This window comes from Accipiter gentilis, chromosome 10 (assembly GCF_929443795.1).
Source record: "Accipiter gentilis chromosome 10, bAccGen1.1, whole genome shotgun sequence".
NCBI classification, from domain to species: Eukaryota; Metazoa; Chordata; class Aves; order Accipitriformes; family Accipitridae; genus Astur; species Astur gentilis.
In genome coordinates this window covers 33,801,963-33,820,880 of record NC_064889.1, presented here as the reverse complement: position 1 = coordinate 33,820,880, position 18,918 = coordinate 33,801,963, and the positions used below count along the sequence as shown (strand labels likewise).

At 58.4% G+C, this 18,918-nt stretch overlaps 1 protein-coding gene across 13 annotated transcripts in view; it reads right to left on the bottom strand.

Annotated features, from left to right (window-relative positions):
* CACNA1G (calcium voltage-gated channel subunit alpha1 G) overlaps positions 1 to 6,807 on the bottom strand; it is a 152,413-nt gene extending 145,606 nt beyond the window's left edge. For all 13 annotated transcript variants that reach the window (XM_049812054.1, XM_049812055.1, XM_049812063.1 and 10 more), the window contains exon 1: positions 6,566 to 6,807. In XM_049812054.1, coding sequence (XP_049668011.1) covers positions 6,566 to 6,807 — 242 coding nt within the window. The remainder of the gene's footprint in view (positions 1 to 6,565) is intronic.
* Between the last annotated feature and the right edge of the window lie 12,111 nt (positions 6,808 to 18,918).

Genomic DNA, 18,918 nt, shown 5'->3' with positions numbered 1-18,918 from the left:
AAAAAGCCATCGGGGAGGTTCATTTTGGCCAAAGGTTTTCTCCCTTCCAGCAAAACAGTAGAAAAAGAAAAAGAAAGCTAAGAGAGACCTGGGCAGGGAACTTGGGGCAATCAAAAACTTGGTCTTTTCTGCACGGAAAAAAAGTGAAACAGAGTTTAAAGCAAAAAAAATGGGAAAAAAGCATTTTTTCAGCACGACGCCAAAACATCTGCAGGGGGTGTGGGGGGAGAAGAAAGCAGAAAATTTTCTCTGCATCATAAAATCCCGGGCATTTCCAAACCGGCTCCAACACCCAGCGCTACCGAACGGGCGAGAGAGCACAAAAGCCGATCAAGTCGAGAGCAACGAGTCCGCTCGGATCAGCCGGGAGACACGTCGGCCCCATAGATGAGCGGCGGCTGGGGTGGTCTGGCCCTATCCTGAATTACCGCCCGCCTGTCTGAGCCCCCCGGTCCTGGGCACGAGGGGCTGGGGAAGAGGCTGCGATCCCCTCCCAGCCACCCTGCCTCGGCTCCTGGCCCCAAATGAAAAGCAGGTCTCTGGAGATGGGCCTCCCCCCCCAACCCTGCGTGGGAGCCCTTGTTCCGGATTTCCTACAAGGAGCCAGAGCAGAGCTTGTCCCCGAGCAGAGTAGGGTCCCCGGGCAGGACGGGGCCACCCCTCCCGGCCGGGGCTCCCCACGCCAGGATGACATAACCGTGAACCGCATGAGGCCGAGCCTTTTGTCTGCACGCCGGGAGAGAGGGAGGGAAAGCAAGAAAGGAAGAAAGAAAGAAAACTTCTGGAAGTCATTACGATTCCTCTGCTCCAGTCTCCTTTTTGGCAGACAGCTTCCCTCTCCCCTTCCCTCCTCCCCCCCCCCCCCCCCCCCCATCCCGCTTCAAAATGCCAGCCTATGATTTTTAAATGAGAAAAAGCTGCGCTGTACTCCAGCGCTTGGATAAACTCCTACACAAACTTCCAGATGTGACACAACAGCCTGGAAGAGGGAATTCGCAGAAGAATCTCCTTAAAAAACACACACGCAGGGAGCAAAGGAAGCGCCCGGCTGCTGGCACGGCCGGGCGATGGACGGGTCCAGAGATCAGATCCCTGGTGAGATGCGGTGCGTTACCTAGATTAGGATCGAGCGGCTTCTGGCTCTGCTGGGGAGGCAGCAAGGAGGGGGATGCTGGCCGCTGCCCCCAGCTCCGGGAGGCGAATACTCCTGCCGAGCTCCCGAAGGGTTTGCGATCAGCGGGGAAAAGAAAGGTCTTGCAGTTATTTGTCCCTTGGGAGGAGGGAAATAACCGCCGCACCCTCGCGCACCCCTTGCTAAAAGGCGATGGGTCCCGCTTCCCTCCGAGATCCTCGCACGGGAGCTGGTGGGAGCTCAGGGATGCGCCAGAACCTGCCCCGGGGAGCAGCAGGATGCTCCATCCTGACTGGGGGGGCCAAGGGGCTGTGGGACACACACACCCCCACCCCCCAGCCTGGCATCAGCCGGGCAAGTCATCCTTCTTATTTTCCCCCAGGAGCTGGGGAAGGGGCATGGAGCTGGCGGAGGCTCGGCCGCAGCAGCAGCGTTTCCTTCTGTCCAGGGAGGGGCAGGAGGTGCCGGCGGGTGAACCAGGTCACGGAGGAGAAACAAGTTCAGGTCCGCTGGGGTGGATCAGATGCAAGTGAAGCAAACGGATTCTGACTCCTTTGCAGGGTTTTGAAATCAAACCAAGATCCCTTGCAGGTCCAACCTCTCAAAACAAAGCATTTTGCTTTGTTCAACCCAAAAGTGATGTTAGAACAGATGCACTGAACTTTAACGGACACTGCGTGTGCTCTCCCCTCAAAACACACCCTTCTGATAACAAAAAAAAACCCAATTATATTTTTACCCCTGTGCCTCAGCTGAACCCTTCAAACAGCAGCACGTGCAGCGCCCGGCTCTCCCCATGAGCTGGCACAGCTGAGGAGGGGCCGAGGACCCCGAGCACCCACGGAGGTGACGGGGGTTCTGCTCACACCACGGGCATCCCCATGGGAACACTTTGGGAGGCACCGCAGGGGCTGGGAAGCCCAAACCGCAGTACAGCTCAGCGGGTTCGGGTCTCATCCCCACCAAGCAGGAGGCTCCTTGCGCCGGTGCAGACGGACACACAGACGCGTCCCCCTAGGACGGTCGGATCCAGCCAGGCCGACGCAGAGCGGTGCTGGCACACGGACCCACGGCGCTCGAAGCGAGCTCAACGGGCGAGGGCTGAGCGGCCCCCTCGGTGGGGCCAGCGCTGCCTTCCACGATGCACCGAGCTCCAGCCCGGCGGCTCCAGCCGTCCCGTGAGCCAGCCCGGCGCAGACCTCAGCTATGCCTTGGCACGAGGCCCCGAGGGCTCCGGGCCCGTTCCTGGAGGCCGCCGGCCATCTGCAGCTCTGCCGACTTTCAACGAGAGCTGGGGGCACTCGGCAGCTCCCCAGGACCGAGCCTTTGATCATCCACCTCTCGCTAATGGGAAGCGAGCGGAGCCGTGCGAGGCGGCTGCTGGAAGAGCCCTCTGGGTTTTATTGCAGACCAAAGGCAGAAGGCAGGGCTGGTTGCCGTGACCGGATCAGAGATGCATTTCTTCCCTAAAGCCGTTTTTGAAACCCAAATCCTGAGGACCGTGCACGGGAGCAGCCAGGCGAGACGGGAGCGCTCCTCCCAGCGCCATCCAAACCCACCCTCCCCAGCGAGGGCATTCACGGGGCTGCCTTTCACCCTCCGAACCGGGATGAAAAGATGGGATTTCAACCAATTTGGGGGTGTCTCCCCAGAACAGCACATTTCAACAGCTTTTTGCAGCCCCCCCATTGCCAGCGTGCTGCTCTCCAGGCAGCAGCGCTCTGCAGGCAGACACTGCGCGGGGGTAGAGGCAGATTTCAGTACTACAATAGAGATCACAGGCCCTTTCAGTTACACTGTTATTTTCCTATTCAGAGCTCTTAACACCGAGCGGTAGCATCCTCCCCACTTTCTCCATCCCCGCTCTTCAATCACTCCGCAACTCTCAAGAAATAGCCTCGTTTCTTGTCTCTGATCAGAGAAGCAGCCTGGCACAGACCCCGCTACAGCCTTTCATCCTCCCAGCCTTCATGGTGCTTTTATTTTATAAGTGAAAGTCAAGTAACCAGCTTGCCTCCTCTTTTCTCCCCCCCCCCCCACCCCGAAATGCCAGCTTCTCCTCTCACCGCCTTGCCAGCACGCACACCAGGACACCGTGCCTGTCACCGCAGCCCTTCCCAACCCCGAGCCCGTGGGTCCTTCGCTGTGACCATTTAACACGTCCCACCCACGCTCCAGCTGCTTCCCTTTTGACCCAGGTGGTCCTCACCCAGGGCAGAGCCTTTCAGCCCAGAGCCAACGGGAATACCCGGGTGGGAAACCAGGCTCATGCCTCCCGGGTCCTTGCAGCACCCAGAGAGGTTTTTGCTCAAAGACCACGATGGAGTGGAGGGGGAGGACAGCCTGGCAGGGCTGATACAGTTTTAGGGTTAAAAACCCAAGACTTCAAGTGCTGGAGTATTTCTGGATCAGGACAAGCTTCACGACCTCTTTCTAGTCCTAAGGGAGAGGAGGAGGGGGAGAGTAGCATAGGTCCACCTGACTCTGCTCCAGACAGCAAGGGAGAAGCCTCCATGGCTCAGGCAGAGGATGCTCTGACTGGAAACACAGTAGAAAAGACCAACAAACCCCCTCGACAGGACTTTGTGTCCTTGCTGGACGCTCGGCACATCAACCGCCACCCTCCCCCTAAGCCCGCGTCCTGGCCTTGGCTACCACGGTCACACAAGCTTCCTGGACAGGGATGGAGAGAAGCATCCCAGGAGCTCCAGCTGCATCCCAGGGGCACAAGCTGCCCTTCCCGGGGCAGGCGAGGGAGCTGCGGGTGCAGGAGCAGCTCCAGCACCTCCTCCCGACACCTCGTCAGCAGCAAAGTTTATCAGCCAGATTAGCACACCGCAGACCCGCTTTGCCAAGCCGGCGAGCCATGCACCTCCACAGGCACAGCTCAAACGAGAGCCTTCCCTTCCAATTTTTTCATGGGCAGCCAGCCTCACGCATGGAAAGGTAAAAACCACCCAAGAGAGCGGCAGAAGCCAGCGAAAGCCCCAAACCCCCAGGGACCGGGACAGGATTCACCAGCCACGTGAGCCCAAGCGCTGTCACTCCTCTCCAGGGCAGCTGGTGGCAACAAAGACTTTCCAGCGACGCGATTATACGGTTTCAGCACCGGAGCACGATTCCTAGAAGATTACGGCCCGAGAAGGGCCACTTTACTGGCCCACCACACTAAAGGGAAAACATAAAAGTAATAAATATAAACAAGCAATGGCTCAGCTCCGGCGCTCGGGCTGCAGAGAGCCGAATGGACAAGCAAGATGCTGCTCTGCTGAACGGCCCAGCGAGCGATGGGACGCAGTGTGGGTGCCAAGCTGGCCACTGCCTTCCTCTCATCTGCAGGCTGAACTGCTTTTTTTGTGTTGTTTTTAAATAAACTCCCCCAATTCTGGGTCAGTGACCCTGAAAACAAACAGCCGCATGCAGACACACGACTCGGAGACCCACAGCATCGTCCCCTGTGGCCCGGGGGCTCGCAGCAAGCGCCTTTCTGTGTCGGTAATGAGTGAAAAATTAGCGACAAGGAAAATCCCAGCTTGCAGGGCTGCACCTAATGCTCATCCCCTGCTCGCAGCAGAGCTTGCAGGTGCCCACAATACCTCTAATTTTCCAAGGACAAAAGTTAATCTGCTTGTATGTGCAGCCACAGAGGAGAATACGCATTTCAAGCCATTATCGGGGTGGGGGATTTTACTGAAAACAACTAAGAACATGCAGGTGTTAACACCTGCTTCAAAACAGCATCATTAGGAAGGAAAATGAAAAAAGAAAGACTTGAAAACATATTTAAGCCAGCAATCATAAATTAATATTAGTCATAGCAGGCAACAAGAACACACTGACTTGCAGCCTGTCGTTAGTATTTCTTCCCAAAACAGAAGGCTTCACAAAGTTGCAAGATTTCCTAAGATGCTTAAATAAATGCAGCTTTGAACTGTTCAGCTGGTGTGAAAGAGATTTGGGGGGAAACTGCCAGGAGTATTCATGACTGGGAAAAGAAATCTTGGTTTTCCCCTCCTGGGGGACATTTTAGGAAAGAAGGCAGCCTGTTTATCAGATAAATTATTGCTGAAGCTCAAGTAAAACAATATTCGCAAGTCTGGCAGACCCTTGCCGCTCTTCCTGGGCACACCGACCTCAGCCAAAATGTAATTCCTAACAGTTCCCGCACACCAGGAGTGGAGGAGGACTCGCACAGGATATTCTGGCCCTCTACACCATGTAACATGTCCTCCCTGCTACCGCACAGCCTCTCCCGTTCCAGATGTGGGTTTGCTGCCCATACATACTCGCCTGCCTTTTGCACAGGCAGAGCGGCTCGGACCCGGTAACTCGCCGCTCGGCCGGGCAGCGGCTGCCTCTCCCACACCAGCCCCTACTGGAAGCCACATTGCTTCGCTTTATTTCATTTCGGGTTTTTGTTTCTGCAAATAATAAATGGAACTGGAGTTTGGGGATGGTAGAACACTTGCAATGCTACAAACAGTGTGCTGGTTGCAACTCAACTCCAGGGGAGGCTTTAAAGGCACCGAGACCATGGCAAGAAGCAATTTTGCTATTGTCTTTTCTATTTTTATCCCCCCCCCCCCCCCCCTCCCTTCTTTTGAAAGCTTAAACTTGACTAAAGCAGCTCAGACACAGAGCCTGTGCTGGAGCAGACGGGGAGTTTGGAAGGAGACCAGACACCTTTGTGGGGTCACGGCTCACCCCAGGACCTGGCGAGCAGCGGCCCTTGGCTGATGCACGCCCCGGGGACCGTAATCCCCGCTTGGTCCGGACCCCTCCAAGCAAGGAGCATCCCCCAGGACGCTGCAGAGAGCGGGCCCTTCAGCCAGCCTCGCATGCCGTGAATTATTTAGGGACCCTAGAGCGGGGCGGCAAACCAAACCCCCAGCACCACCGCCTCCCCCCAGATTGCACCCCTCTTAAAACCTTCTGGGAAGGGGCCGGGGAGCCTAAAACTGGTGAGAAACGGGATCAGGGAGGAGAATGGTTCTGCAAGGGGGCGCAGACTGGGGTTCGGCTCCCTCGGTGTGCCGGGGGGAGCAGGGACACGGGAGGCCGGCCGATCCCCGGGGCAGGAAGGGCCGCCCGGGGCTCCCGCTCCGACTCCCGGTGAAGCGGCGCGGCGGAGCCCGTGGGAACCGGGGCATCGCGGCCGCGAGTGGGGAACCACGCACCCCGGCGGGGAGCACCGAGCCCCCTGCAACAGCCCAGAAAACTTCCCGGCCGGGCAGCGGGGAGGGGGGAGAGCACCGCCCGGGTTTCCCCCCCCCCCCCAAACCCGGGGCAACGGAGGGTGATGGGTTCCCCCAAACCCCGGCTCCTTCTCCATCACCCAGCGGGCTCCAGCCGGGAGATGCCCGCCGCTCCGGGGGTGGGGGGGGGGGGGTGGCCGCGGGGCTTACCTCGCCGCCGAGCACCTGCAAAGGATACGGGTTACAGACCAGCCGGAGGCACCAGCTCCGCGGCCGGCTCTCCTGGCTCAGGTAGAAGAAGACGACGGGGGCCAACGCCGGGTAGGGCAGCGCCTCCGCCTCCGAGTCACCGCTGCCCGCCTCCCTGTCCCCCTGCCCCGGGCGGCCCCCGGCCCCGGACAGGTCATTAAGGCGGATGAAAGTCTTGGCTCTGCCCGGCTCCGGCTCCTCCTCGGCTGCTCGCGGTCCATCCTCGTCCATCCTCCGACCGGCGGCCCCGGGGGGGGGGCGGGGGGAGCCGGGACGACACGGGGCAAGCCGGGGCGAGGGGGGGCTGGGGGGCCGCCTAGCGAGGCGCGGCCATGGCGGGGCCGGGGGGCTGGGGGCTGCGGCGGGGCGGCTTCAGCGCCGGGGTGGCATGGCCGGGCGAGCCGCTGCCTCGCCCCCCGCAGGGGCCGGGGCCGGGCCGCCCCCCTCGCCCTGCCCTGCCGTCTGCGGGCTCCGTAGCTCCTCCTCGCCGTGCCTCCGGGGGGCCCGAGCCGGGCGAGCCGCGGGCAAGGGAAGGCGGCGGCGGCGGCGGGGCGGCCCCCCGCTGCCGGTGCTGGCCCCCACCCGCGGGGCGGGCCGCCTTAGCGGCTCTGCCTGCCCCCTCCGCGCCCCCCCAACATCTGCCCGGGGCGGGGGGGCGGCCCGGGGCCGGGCGGGCGGAGGATGCTCCCGCGGGCGGCCGCGCCGAGCCGAGCGCTCCGCACAGCTGGATCCCTCACTCCAACTTCAAGTCCCGGCTCCTCCTCCCCCCGCCGCCAATGGGGGCTCGTTCCCGGCCCCTCCGCGTTTCCCCATTGGCTGTCGTCGCTGTCCGTCCGGGGAGCACAGCTGGACGGGCAGGCACGGTCCCCCGGGCTGGACGGGGCGCACCCGGCGGGGGGTCGGGGCCGGTCACCCCTTGCCGGGGAGGGCGGGGGGGGGGTGGGGAAGGAAGACCTGCAGCGCCGAGCGCTGGAGACCGGGCTGCGGGGAAGCCCTGCGCTGCGTTCGGCAGAGACAGCCCCCGCTGGGACCCACTGCAGCACCGGGAGAGGGGGAAGCCGGTGAACGGCGAGGGGGGAGGATGGGAAAAATGATGGGGCAGGGGGAAACCGACCCGGCTCGGCCCCTCCTGGCGGAAGGCAGGAGCCCCAGGCGAGGGAGGCCCACCGGGGCCAAGGTGCCGAGGGCAGCAGCAGCCGGTACCGGGAGGGAAGGCGTACGCCAGCTGCGGCCCCCGGTAGCTCGGGATTCAGCGCCCTCCCGACTGCCGCGGCTCCGCTCCTCGCTGCTACACCGGCGAGTCCTGCCCGAGATCCTCGCCCTGCTGCAGGGCACCGGGCGGCTTCCCCCCCGCCGTGTCCCCCACCGCTTGCGAGCGGAGACAGCGCTGCTGGGCTCGGCGAAGGTGCCCCCCCCAGCCCCCAGCTCTTTGCGAGGGACCACCCCGCCCGGAGCAGGTCGCCCCTGGGCTGGGCAGGGGGGGCACGATCCCGGCCAGCAGGTCCCAGGAGAGTGGGACCCCGTGTGGGAAGAGGGGGGGGGGGGAAGGCGGACACACGACCCGCCACCCCCCAACCGTGGGAGCGGCGGGTACCCCCGGTCCCCCCCGCTCGGAGGACGCGGCCGGAGCTCCCTCTGCCGGTGCAACTCCCGGCCGCGACGGGAACCGGCCCCGACGGCGGGGACCTCGCCGCAAGCATCCCCCGGGGCTGGGGCGGGGGGGACGGGGACGGGGACGGGACACGGCCCCGAGCGAGGGGCACGCCACGCTGGGCGCTCCCCGCCACGGCACAAGCCAGGGACCTTCTTTCAGCAGGGCCAGAGGAAAGGATTTTCTGCAGGCGTCACTCATTTTGAACACAGACATCCCCACAGCCTGAGCCAAGGCCCCGTTTTTAAATGCTTAAGATTTCTTGCCGCTTTAGAAACAGCTTTCTCACCTTTCCGCGGTAGCCTCCCACATCATATATATATGTATATGAGCATCCCCTTCCCAAGAGCTCCACTAGCTCAAAATCACCTGCAAGAACAATAGGAAGATGCTCTTGCCTGACCCAAAATGCCTTCTCTGGGCTGAATCCTGCTGGCCTGGGAGCACACTTGATCTTGGATTCACAGCCTGTGCTGTCCAACCTGAGACAAATCACATGGCTGTTGGCAAAACTTCAAGGCCAGCCAGGCTCTGCTGCAGAACTGTGAGAGACCGTGCCCAGGCAGAGAAGATACAAACCCCACAGCCCCACCACGCATGGCCGGGAGACCCTCCTGCAAGCCCAGGAGGACGCAAGCGTGACGGCACGTGGCGCGTGTGACACCAGACGAGCGGAGAGCCCACGACACAGATGCTAAGGACGGTGACTCCCATTTCTTTCCCAGGTTTCCGAGTGATTTCCCCCCTCCGGATGCAGCGTCTCTACTCATGGAAAGGGCAAAGCTCGGCTAGTTCTTTGGCCTCTCTCCACTCCTGCCAAAGCAAGCGGACATACCGGCACGCCAGGAGCTCCCTCGCTTCCCCAGCAAAGGCTCCTGCGGCGGGAGACACCCCAGCCTTTGCTCCCCTGGCAGAGCACAGCCCGGTAGCCCGACAGCTCGGCTGTTGTACAAATGCAATTCACGGAAAGGTCCACAAACACATTTGCATGTGCAAGGTGCAGTCTTAGATCAAGCAATTTCCTCGCTACATATGTACAGCCTGGCCACAGCTGCTTTTGATCCGATTCTCTTTGTATCCTGATAATGTACAGAGAGCCTTTGTGTGTCGGTCTGTTTATTTAAATGGATTTGGAGCAAACATTTTTTTAAAAGCTGAAGCTTTGAGCCTCTAAGTGGGTTACCAGATTATATGCTGTCTCCATTTTAATTACATTTGGCTCGTTTTGTTTATTGCATACATTTTTGAGAATTATGCTCGTCGTGAGAATTGAAAACATTTTGCTTTAGAAGATACCTGCCCTATAAAGGGATCCAACATCACACAGGAGACGCGATGCAAACCTTCCCATCTCAAAGAGCGCTCTCCCTCCAACTAAAACAGGAAAAGAAGAAAGGCTCAACAGAGCCCTATGTCCTCTAAGTTTAAAATGAAGCACCTGAACATCAGGAGGATCAAGCCAGCACCACCAGTCTAGCAGGATTTTAGCATCAGCAAACACAGACAGGATGATGCTCTTGCTAGGGAAGAGTGATCTTGGTTGCGGATCTCGGAGGGGTGAGAGCACGGAGCCTGTCACAGCCCGGCCAGGGTGTTTGTCATTCCCCGTCTCAGCCGGCAGCGGAGCGGAGGGAGCATCCAGAGCTTTGCTATCTCACCTCAGGTGGGCAGAGAAGTTAAACCAGGAGCACCCCGGCACTATCCCAGCCCAGGGCATCTCCCTGGGGAGCCTTTCCCCCCTGTCTAGGGTAAACCAGGAATTTGTCTTCCTGAAACACATGGGAGGGTGGCTTTGAGATGGAAGTGGAGGGATCAGTTGAGGAGAGGGAACACAGCTCTGGCCTGGAGCCTCGGTGAGAAGGATGGAAAGCAGCAGAACGTAATCCCAGATACCAGAGCTGCACATTTAGGGATCGGGGATGTAAATGAGAAGAAATTTTAATACAGTGTAAGAAACTAATGAGGTCACATTCACCTCACACGCACAGTCCTGGCCTCCTAATTATACCAAAGATAGCACAGGAGAGAGGGATGGGGGTGAGCCAGGGACAGCTCGGGTGGCAGCAGGAATTTTAGGGCTGTGGTGGTTTTGGAGGGGTGGGGTGGGGGGGTCATGCACTGCAACATCAGTTACGCCTCCACCAGCAGATGTGATACCCCCTAAATTACTCAGCAGACCCCCGGCAGCGACAGGAGCTGTGCCACCCGAGGACGAGGAAGAAGAAGAGGAAGCAGCGCTGCTTTCATCCCAGCACAGCCCTCTTGCTCTCCTCTCCCCCCTGCAGCAGAGCTGCCCCCCACCATTTCAGGACTCTTTCAGGGGAGCACAACCCTGCACTCTCTTTCTTAGCGGTACTTCTAGGAAAAGCATCACGAGCAACGTTTCACGTCAGCGAGGAAGCTTTAGCCCAGCCGATGCTCACCAAAGACTGTTCTTGCGTGGTAATGGGATTTGGAGTCGGCTGTACAGGAGCTGCACTGAGCTGTAATGGGAAAAGCCTACATCTGTAACCATTTTAGCAGGAGGCGGATTGAAGACAGCCTCAACGGAGAGGCTCCAATCCGATGGGAACTAGTCGCTATTTGTTTTGCTGTTGACATACAGCTGCAGTAGCTGTGGGTGATTTTAATAAGATGGGATAATATTTCTATCAGTTCTGGGAGCTATAGATTGAACCCATATAGGCATCTGGCTTAGGGCTGAGTGATAAATCGCAACAAGATCCAAAGCTCTTCTCATGCCTTGGAACGGGAGAGAAAACACATATTTCATTTCGGATGTCACAGTTTGAGGGCAGAGCAGGCCTCCCACGACCAATTTACAGACTCGAGCGTTGTTGAAGAGCACTTTGATGGCACCAGGCCCACTCCATCCCTGCTCCCCCACCCCACCAGTGACAGTCAGTGTCGTGGGGCCGGAGCCCTTGCCACGCATCGGGGCTCCTGGCTGCCCCCGTCAGTGACTTAACCTCCCGAGAAACGCCGGTCACTGTATTTCAGCCGACACAGCTATAGCAGAGACGCCAGAGACCCCCCTGCCCACCCCTGCTTCCCTCTGCTCCTGCCTCTTCCCACCAAACCCAGCCCCACGCAGCCCTTGCTCCCTCTCCAGTGTCCCCCCCTGCTCCCCCCAGCCTTAGCACAGCCCCCCCAGGCCGCTCCCATCCCTCAGTGCCCACAGCTGGAAGAGCCCCAGACTAATGATTTTAGCAATTTGCTTCTTAGGACAGCAGCTAACGACCTGGGAGGAGCAGGAGACCAGCCTCAGGTTCGACACAGCACAAGATAATGGCTTAACCCTGCATAACCCCATCCAAACAGCTGCTTTTCCCCAAGAGCTTATTTTGCTAATTCCCTTTCTCATCACCCAGGCAGTTTCTTGCCCTCTTCAGTTATCCCGTTGGTGCCACAGCCATGGCCTTCAGCCCGAGCATCTCAGGGCTTCCCAGTCCGGTGCTGCATCCCCAAATCCCAGGGCTGGGTACTGGGACCCACTGTGGAGGGTTTGGGAGAAGCAATTGCTTAATGAAACCAACTGCTAGAGGCTACAAGCAGGGCTTCATCTTTTTTTTTTTTCCTTTTTAATGAATGTTTTTATTGTCTCTCTCAATCTTTATTAAGTGAAGAGCCAGACAAGTAGTTGGAGGGAAAATATACTACGGCACGAAGCACAACCACTGTGCAGAGGGGATGTACGCGACCAGCACAATCCGTTTGGTGTGCAGAAAGGAATTAATAATTTAGGCTGGGGAATGCTTATTTTTGGCTGATGACCAGCGCTTTCCTACATGATCAATGTTTGCACCTTGACTTTTTGGTACACAATCAATCCATGCCTGAGTACGGCCCAAGTTTTGGGAACTGCTACATCCGCAAGGGCTGAGCCGCCCGGGGCTGTAGCACTGATCCTCCTGACTTGGCAAGAGCTGAGCTGAGCCCGTGTTTCAGCTCTGGGGCTCAGAATACAATTTATAGTAAAAATGTAATTTATAATAAAAATCTGTCTGCTCTCCCATCCTTAACAAAATTTCTTTTTCCTTAACAACTGCTATTACCTCCAGAAGACATTGAGAGGGGAGGGAATTGTCCTTTCAAGACTATCTTGGTCGGGCAGATCGGGTGTTTTAGCGGCCAGATCCTGGCTCTGACCTCCAAAAGGTGCAAAGGTCCATCAGCCCCACAAAGACAGCACCCCCAGCTGGGAGGCAGGGACCCAGCGCCACACTGGACGTTGACCCTATCCAGTACCCTCTGGAATTTACCATGGCTCCGACTGGAGCCTGTCCTTGTCCCCGTACCCTCCCAAGCAACCACGAGGCTTCGCACCAAAGGCTGCAGCATTGCAGCAAAGGACTCAGATGGGCTCTACGTCTCTCTGAAGCGTGAGTGCAAAATGAAGCACGGTTTAAGGGAGAGGCAGCCTTCAGAAAGGGGGAAAACAAAAAATCCTCAACTGAAATCCAGCCTTCTGCTGCTTGATCGAGGCAGCTCCCCATCTGATGCACTTGGGAGGCTTTGCCTTGTTCTCCCCTCTGGTGCCGAGACCCAGCCCCGCTCCTGGCTCGCTCTCGCCGCTGCCCTGGAGACCCGACTCTGTAGGATGAGATTTTGGGCGAGCAAGCCCTGCCCACATGCCCAGCCTCACCCCACCAAGGACGCACACAGGGATTTTGGAGCAGGTCTCCCCAGCCCAGTGCTGCCCTGGGATCCCCTCTCCCGAGTGGGAACCGCTCTGCTGCTCCGGAGGCTGGAGCACATCCCCAAGCCTCCAACCATCCCTCAACCCCCTCCAAATCTGCATTTCTTGCCTTTTTCTCCCAGGCTGGCAAAAAGCCTCCCTTTCCAATACCCTCCTCTCCCCATCCCCCCTGCATCGCTTTCAGCTTTCATCTGGTTCCCATGCAGCGCGAGCGCGGGGCGCGAGCAGCACGCCAGCACCGCTGCTATCAGCGGCTCCCACTCTAATTGAATCTTCAAATCTTGTCTGACAGGAAGAGACAAGAGGGAAATGAGACGCTTGTTGCCGGGCCCTGGATCCCCAAGCAACACTGCTGCTGCGAGCTCGGCCGAGCACCGGGATGCTGGTGAGCATCGCGTGGTGCTCCACAGCGTGCCCGCCTTGGTCCCCAGCGCTGCTACAAGCACTTCCAGCATCCCAGGGAGCTCAGGAAGGCATCGCCACAGCTCAGGATGGCCCCAGGAAGGAAGGGTACAAGATGCCAAAAAACCAACAAAGCTGAGACATCAGGCAAAGGGAAGGGCAGAGCCACACAAACACCCGGACTGCAGCAGGCAGAGCGCGGGCTGCGGAGCACAGCCCTGGGCTTGGCAGGAATCAGGGCACCGAGACCTTGCTTGCAGCATGCGCAATTTCACAAGGAAAGAGAAACCTTCTGAGCAACGGCAGCACATCAACAAGTCATCCCGCTGCCCCCCCAAGCGTCTCCAGGCTCAAGAAAAGCCAGCCCCCTTATCTCCATCCAGGAACCCACGGCAGCCACAGCCACCCAAGGGCATCTCCACCTCCCCTGCCCCAGCACAAAGTGCACAACACCAACAAAAGTTCTCAACAGGACAATTCTCACTTGGGTTCTTACCTGAGCACTCAGGAGCTCCAGCCAGAAGACATCTTCACCCCAGTAGCTGCTGCACCAGCACCCTCAAACAACCTCCTGCCCCGGGGGCCTGGCAGGGAGGGGAAGGCAGGAGCTGGAGCAGTGATTGGCACCTGCTGAACAAGCACTAATTAAGAAAAGGTGGACGTGGGAGGAGGAAAGGGCATGGAGAGGACGGCAGCCCTTGGTGCTGCTGGTGGCCAGGCATGAGCAAACCGCGTCTTGGTCCATATAAAAAGGATTCACTAAAATTTGCCCTAGTAAAGGTTTTCCAGCCACCTGCCCTGGAGTACAGTGACCAGGCTGCGACAGCCCCATGTTGTGGTGGTCAAACTCATTAAACCCCCTTGCAAAGGCTGTGCTGCTGTGGGGAGGGGGGGTCACCATCCCACCCCAAAGAGGTTGATGCTGTCCCCCAGCCCCGGGTGGCAGCACTGCACCCTCCGCACCCCTTCCCCTGTCCCAAAACAGCGGCTTCCCCAGTCAGCTGGGGAGAAAATGACCCAAATGGTTTTAAAATAAATGAATATTAAACGAGCACATGGCACTGATGGCAAGGACCGACTGACGTGGCATAAATGTCTCCTGTTTTCCCAAGGAGCGATGAATAGCAGCGAGGGCAGGGGGAGGGAGAAACAGCCTTTGGGGGACCAGGAGGAGAGGGGTCAGGATGGGAGGGAGAGCGGGGCTTTAACCTGGGGTCTGCAGAGGGAGGGCAGATGCTGCCAAACCAGCGGGATGCTGGGTCACGAGCAAGAGCTCGTGCCCTCCGTCCCACCGAGCGCAGCGGGACTCAGGCGGGAGCTCAGCGGCGAGCACTGCCCTGAGCTGGCAGCTGCCGGCTGGGATGGCTGGGATGGCTGGGATGGCTGCCCTTCCTCCGGGGAGGGGGCTCTGCCCCCGTGGGCAAGCTTGGCCATGAGTTGGGGGCACCCCTGAGTGCTGCCTTCTGCACCCCAGACTTTGCTCCTATGCTGCTTAAGCCCCTCTCGATCATTATTCATATTCCAGCTCGCCTCCAACAACCTTTGATGAGGAAGGGGCCTTTTTTCTCCCTTTTCCTTTTTTTTCTTTTCTCTGTTGGGAAATCTTTATAATTAATGGCCCTTTAAAGTAAAATATAATTAAAAATAATGTGGAGCACACCAAAGCCTGCTGGCAGCTTGCAATGTGGGTGGGTGATGGGGAGCAGGGCAGCCGGGTGGCTGCGGGTGCTGCAGACCTGCCACGACGGTGCTCGGGCTGGGCTGGGCAGGTACCCACTGGGGTGGGCTCATCCTGGTCTCGTTTAGCCCTAAAGCAATTTCTAAATCACCAAGAGCACCAGGCTTCTCTGTCACACCCGTGGGGACACAGGGGTGCGTTTCATCCTCGCCCTCCCGTGGGAGATGGGGTGCGGGTGGCCCTGCCGGGAGGAGATGCTGAACACGAAGTGCTGGGGCAGAGGGAGACCCGATCCCACCCGACTGCTCGTGGGGCCGCGACGGGTCAGTGCACACCCAGGGGAGCCTTCTTGGATAGAAAAGTCTGATTTTCACACTTTTAGAAAGCCAGGGAGGGAGAAATGGCTTGCTGAGCCCCCGCTGAAGCCCGTGCTCTCGGATCACCCTCTTGCAGGAGCCGGAGCATCGCAGAAGCGTGCAAATGAGGACTGGCTCATTTAAATTTAATGCTGATGAGGAGATCTTCCTCCTCTTTCCAGCAGAGAGCAGATGTTCTTGTTTCACACAGGCAAAGCGTCTCTAAATCACTTCCCCAGCAGTGAGGTGGACGGTGATGTCATTGTTTATAGGTTCTTAGTTATTATTTCACAGACAAACCTGACATTTTTCCCTTTTAAAGATACATAGGGATGGGTTCTGGGTTTCTGCCACTGAAAATATCCTGGCAGTCCCGTCATTAGCCTCCTTCCAAGATTCAGGCTGCTTTCCTCACAGCACATAATTAAAACAGCACTTTGAATTTTCAGCAGCTTGCAACATCTTCATGATATACAGGAACCCAGGCAACAGCTCGCTGTCGAGCCCAGCCCCGCCAAGAGACAGCACCCGGCGAGCCGTGCCGGCGAGCCCGCGCGCGAGCAAGGCGTGCGCACGTGGACGTGCAAGATGCGAGCGAGGGATGTGGCGTGAGAGGTGGTAGAGGAGCACGGCGGCTCTGGCGAGCTTCGGGTGCGAGCCATGTGCCGGCTGCTCCGCGTGGAACCCGCCGGCTCCGGCAGCTCCTCGCCGTGCCCCTGGGGAGGTGTCGGTGGCACTTGGGGTGCTTTTAGCCAGTTCAACATCTTTTAGCTAAATCAAACGGCCTGTCTGTGGTCTTTCTCTGGCATGCATCGTCATTACCTTAACAAATCCCCAGGCAACACGAACACCTTGCCGCTGGGGTTTTAACGTGGCCGGTGGCGCCACAGGCTGCGCGGGTCATCGCTTGAACAGGGTGAAGAGCGGGGGTTTGGGGCTGCCCAGCCCTCGTGAGCACACACGGCCGGAGCCGCACTGGGATGAAACGAGATTCACGGGTGCGGGAGGTGCCAGATCCGACAGGTCACGGCTGCCAGCGTGGGAGAAGGGCAGAGCTGGCAGGGATCTGGCTGCCCTGCGGGGTGCAGGGAGCCCGGGGAGCGAGTGCGGAGCTGGAGAGGGGACCGCAGTGCTGCGAAGCCCCATAACACCAGGGGAGCCCGGTGCCAGCCCCATACCACCACTCGTGCTCTGCACGCTGGTACCAGCCCGCCGTGTCCCCATCCTCCCTTTTCTCAGGGTACCGAGTGGGTTTGGCGATTGCAAGGCAGCCTTTGAGCAGCTTGCAGCTCCAGCCTTTCCCACGGGAGCTCCCCAAGGAAAAGCCCAAGCCCCCACACCACACGAAGGTGGGGGTGAGGGACCAGCAGCCCCACAGCAAAGCGCAGGGCACCGGCAGGATCAAAGCCTGTTCCCTGCCTCCGCTTTCTTGCTGCTCCCGCAATGCCAGAGCTGACATGCTCGAGAAGCCTCGCTCTGCCTTAAAACGTTCGTAACGGTACAAAAGGCAGTTTGGGAGTGGTTTCGGTGGGAAGCCTGGACCCAGCTGTGGCCCAAACAGCTTCATCTCCCCCGAGACAGATCTGGACAAGCCCTGGCACACTGGACCTGGCCGTGACACTTGGTCACCCCCAGCATGACAAGTCCCAAGACCTGCCCTGAGAGCCACTCTCCCAAAGTGCTCAGGTCCCGCTAGCTTGTGGTGGACCCAGCTCATCCTCACAAGTAGCAGCCACCACCCAAAAAATTACCCGGTGCTTCCTCCCACCGTGGCCCCGGCCCCTTTCACCATCCAAGTCCCTGGCTGTGACAGCCCTGACCCGGCCCCAGCAAGGACCAGCGACACTTCAACTTGCGTCCAACCTCACGTGCATCCCCACTCGAGCGGCAGCACAGCAGGAACACGATCCCGGCTTTATTTCAGCCCAAACCGGGCTCAGTTCAGCCCTTGCCCTCCAAGATCCAAGCATCAGATGTCTCCTGCCCCCAGAACTGTCCCTGCCCTTCTCCTGCCCCAGTTCTCACCCATACTGGTAGGACTGGAGCAGCTCCCACCCACAGCACTGCTGGAGCAGGCACACAGCACTTGCACGCATGGAGAAGCCGGCAATGAAAGGGAACATATTAGTGCTCCCCTAACCAGTGGAGGGGAGTTAATGATATCAAACTGGTTTGTTGTTGTTGGTTTTGATTATAATTTTTTTTTTAAGATCTGGCTTCTATCTGTCATTACCGTTATATTGCATAACTGGGGAGAAATCTGAATGAAGTTAATACCCGCGGAGTGTGGTACAGAATATTCATGTACTGGGAACCAGAACGAGGCAAATGTGAATCTTTATTACCAGTGGAGGTTGTTAAATATTTATATTTTCTGTTTGAGACACGCTGTGACACATGAAACTCAATTAGAATATAACTAAAAATCATGCTAAATTATAGATAAACGGCAACAAATGAAGGGGAGCCATCTGAGCTCTCCCGTGCACAGCCCTGGGGGACAAGGGTGACAACTTTGGGAGAAGAGGGCAGCCCCACCAAAGGCATCACTGTCCCACAGCGACTGGTCAGCGCATACTGGCACAGCGCTGCGTTTCCTCTACAGGGCTGATTTTTGCCCTGAGGCACCCAGAAGGAGACCCTCGGGGAAGCGGGATGGATCCTGCTTCCTTGCAAACCACCCAGCGCCTTCACGCGAAGCAGCCCCAGCCATCCCGGCCTCCCTGCCGATCCCGATGCATCCCGAGGACCCCCAAGGCCCCCGCTCCTGGGCTGTGTTTATTTTAATATGAATATGTCTAGTAACAAAAACCACAGTGAAAAGGAAAGACAGATGTTAAAGAGAAATATATATTCATGGCCCAGCACTGTGCTGGTGCTGTGCTATGGAAATGACAGGAGATTTCTATCGCTCGGCTCGCTGAAGCCAAGCTAAGGACACAGTCAGGGCTGGAAAATTAGGGCCTGAAAGGACTGTGGGGTTATTTCTGTAATTGTTTGCTCTGGGAGACACTCATCATCGCCGGTGGGGCTCGGGAGCGGGGGAGGCTGTGCGGACGTGGGCTTTAAGTGGCTGCTGCCGGGGCTGAGCTCAAGCAGTGCCTCTGCGCAATATCCGCAGGAATATTGCTGTGGGCAGACAGACAGCCGGACAGTCAGACAGCCGTGTTCCCAGCACAGACAGGTGTTTTCTCCCTCACTCTGTGCGGTACAGAAGCCCCCAGGCTGCTGGGATTCCCCTCAGTGGTCTTGCAAGAGCATCCCTCCGGAGCATCCCTCCAGAGCATCCCTCCAGAGCATCCCTCCGCGTTGCCATGGAGATGCGGTTCAGGAGGAGGCCGGGTGCTGTACCCCTCTGGGGGGGCTGCTGGACCCCCCCAGCCCCACCACAGCCCTTTCCCTTGGCTGGCCCGTGAGATAAAATTGATTTGGGGCCTTCATTAGTGCCACAAGGATCTCAGCCAGAGATGAGCGCAGGATCTGTCCCGGCAATCAAAGCTGCAGCCCTTCATTAGTGGCAGTAACCAGGGCTATCGTTAGTGCGTGATGAGGGAAA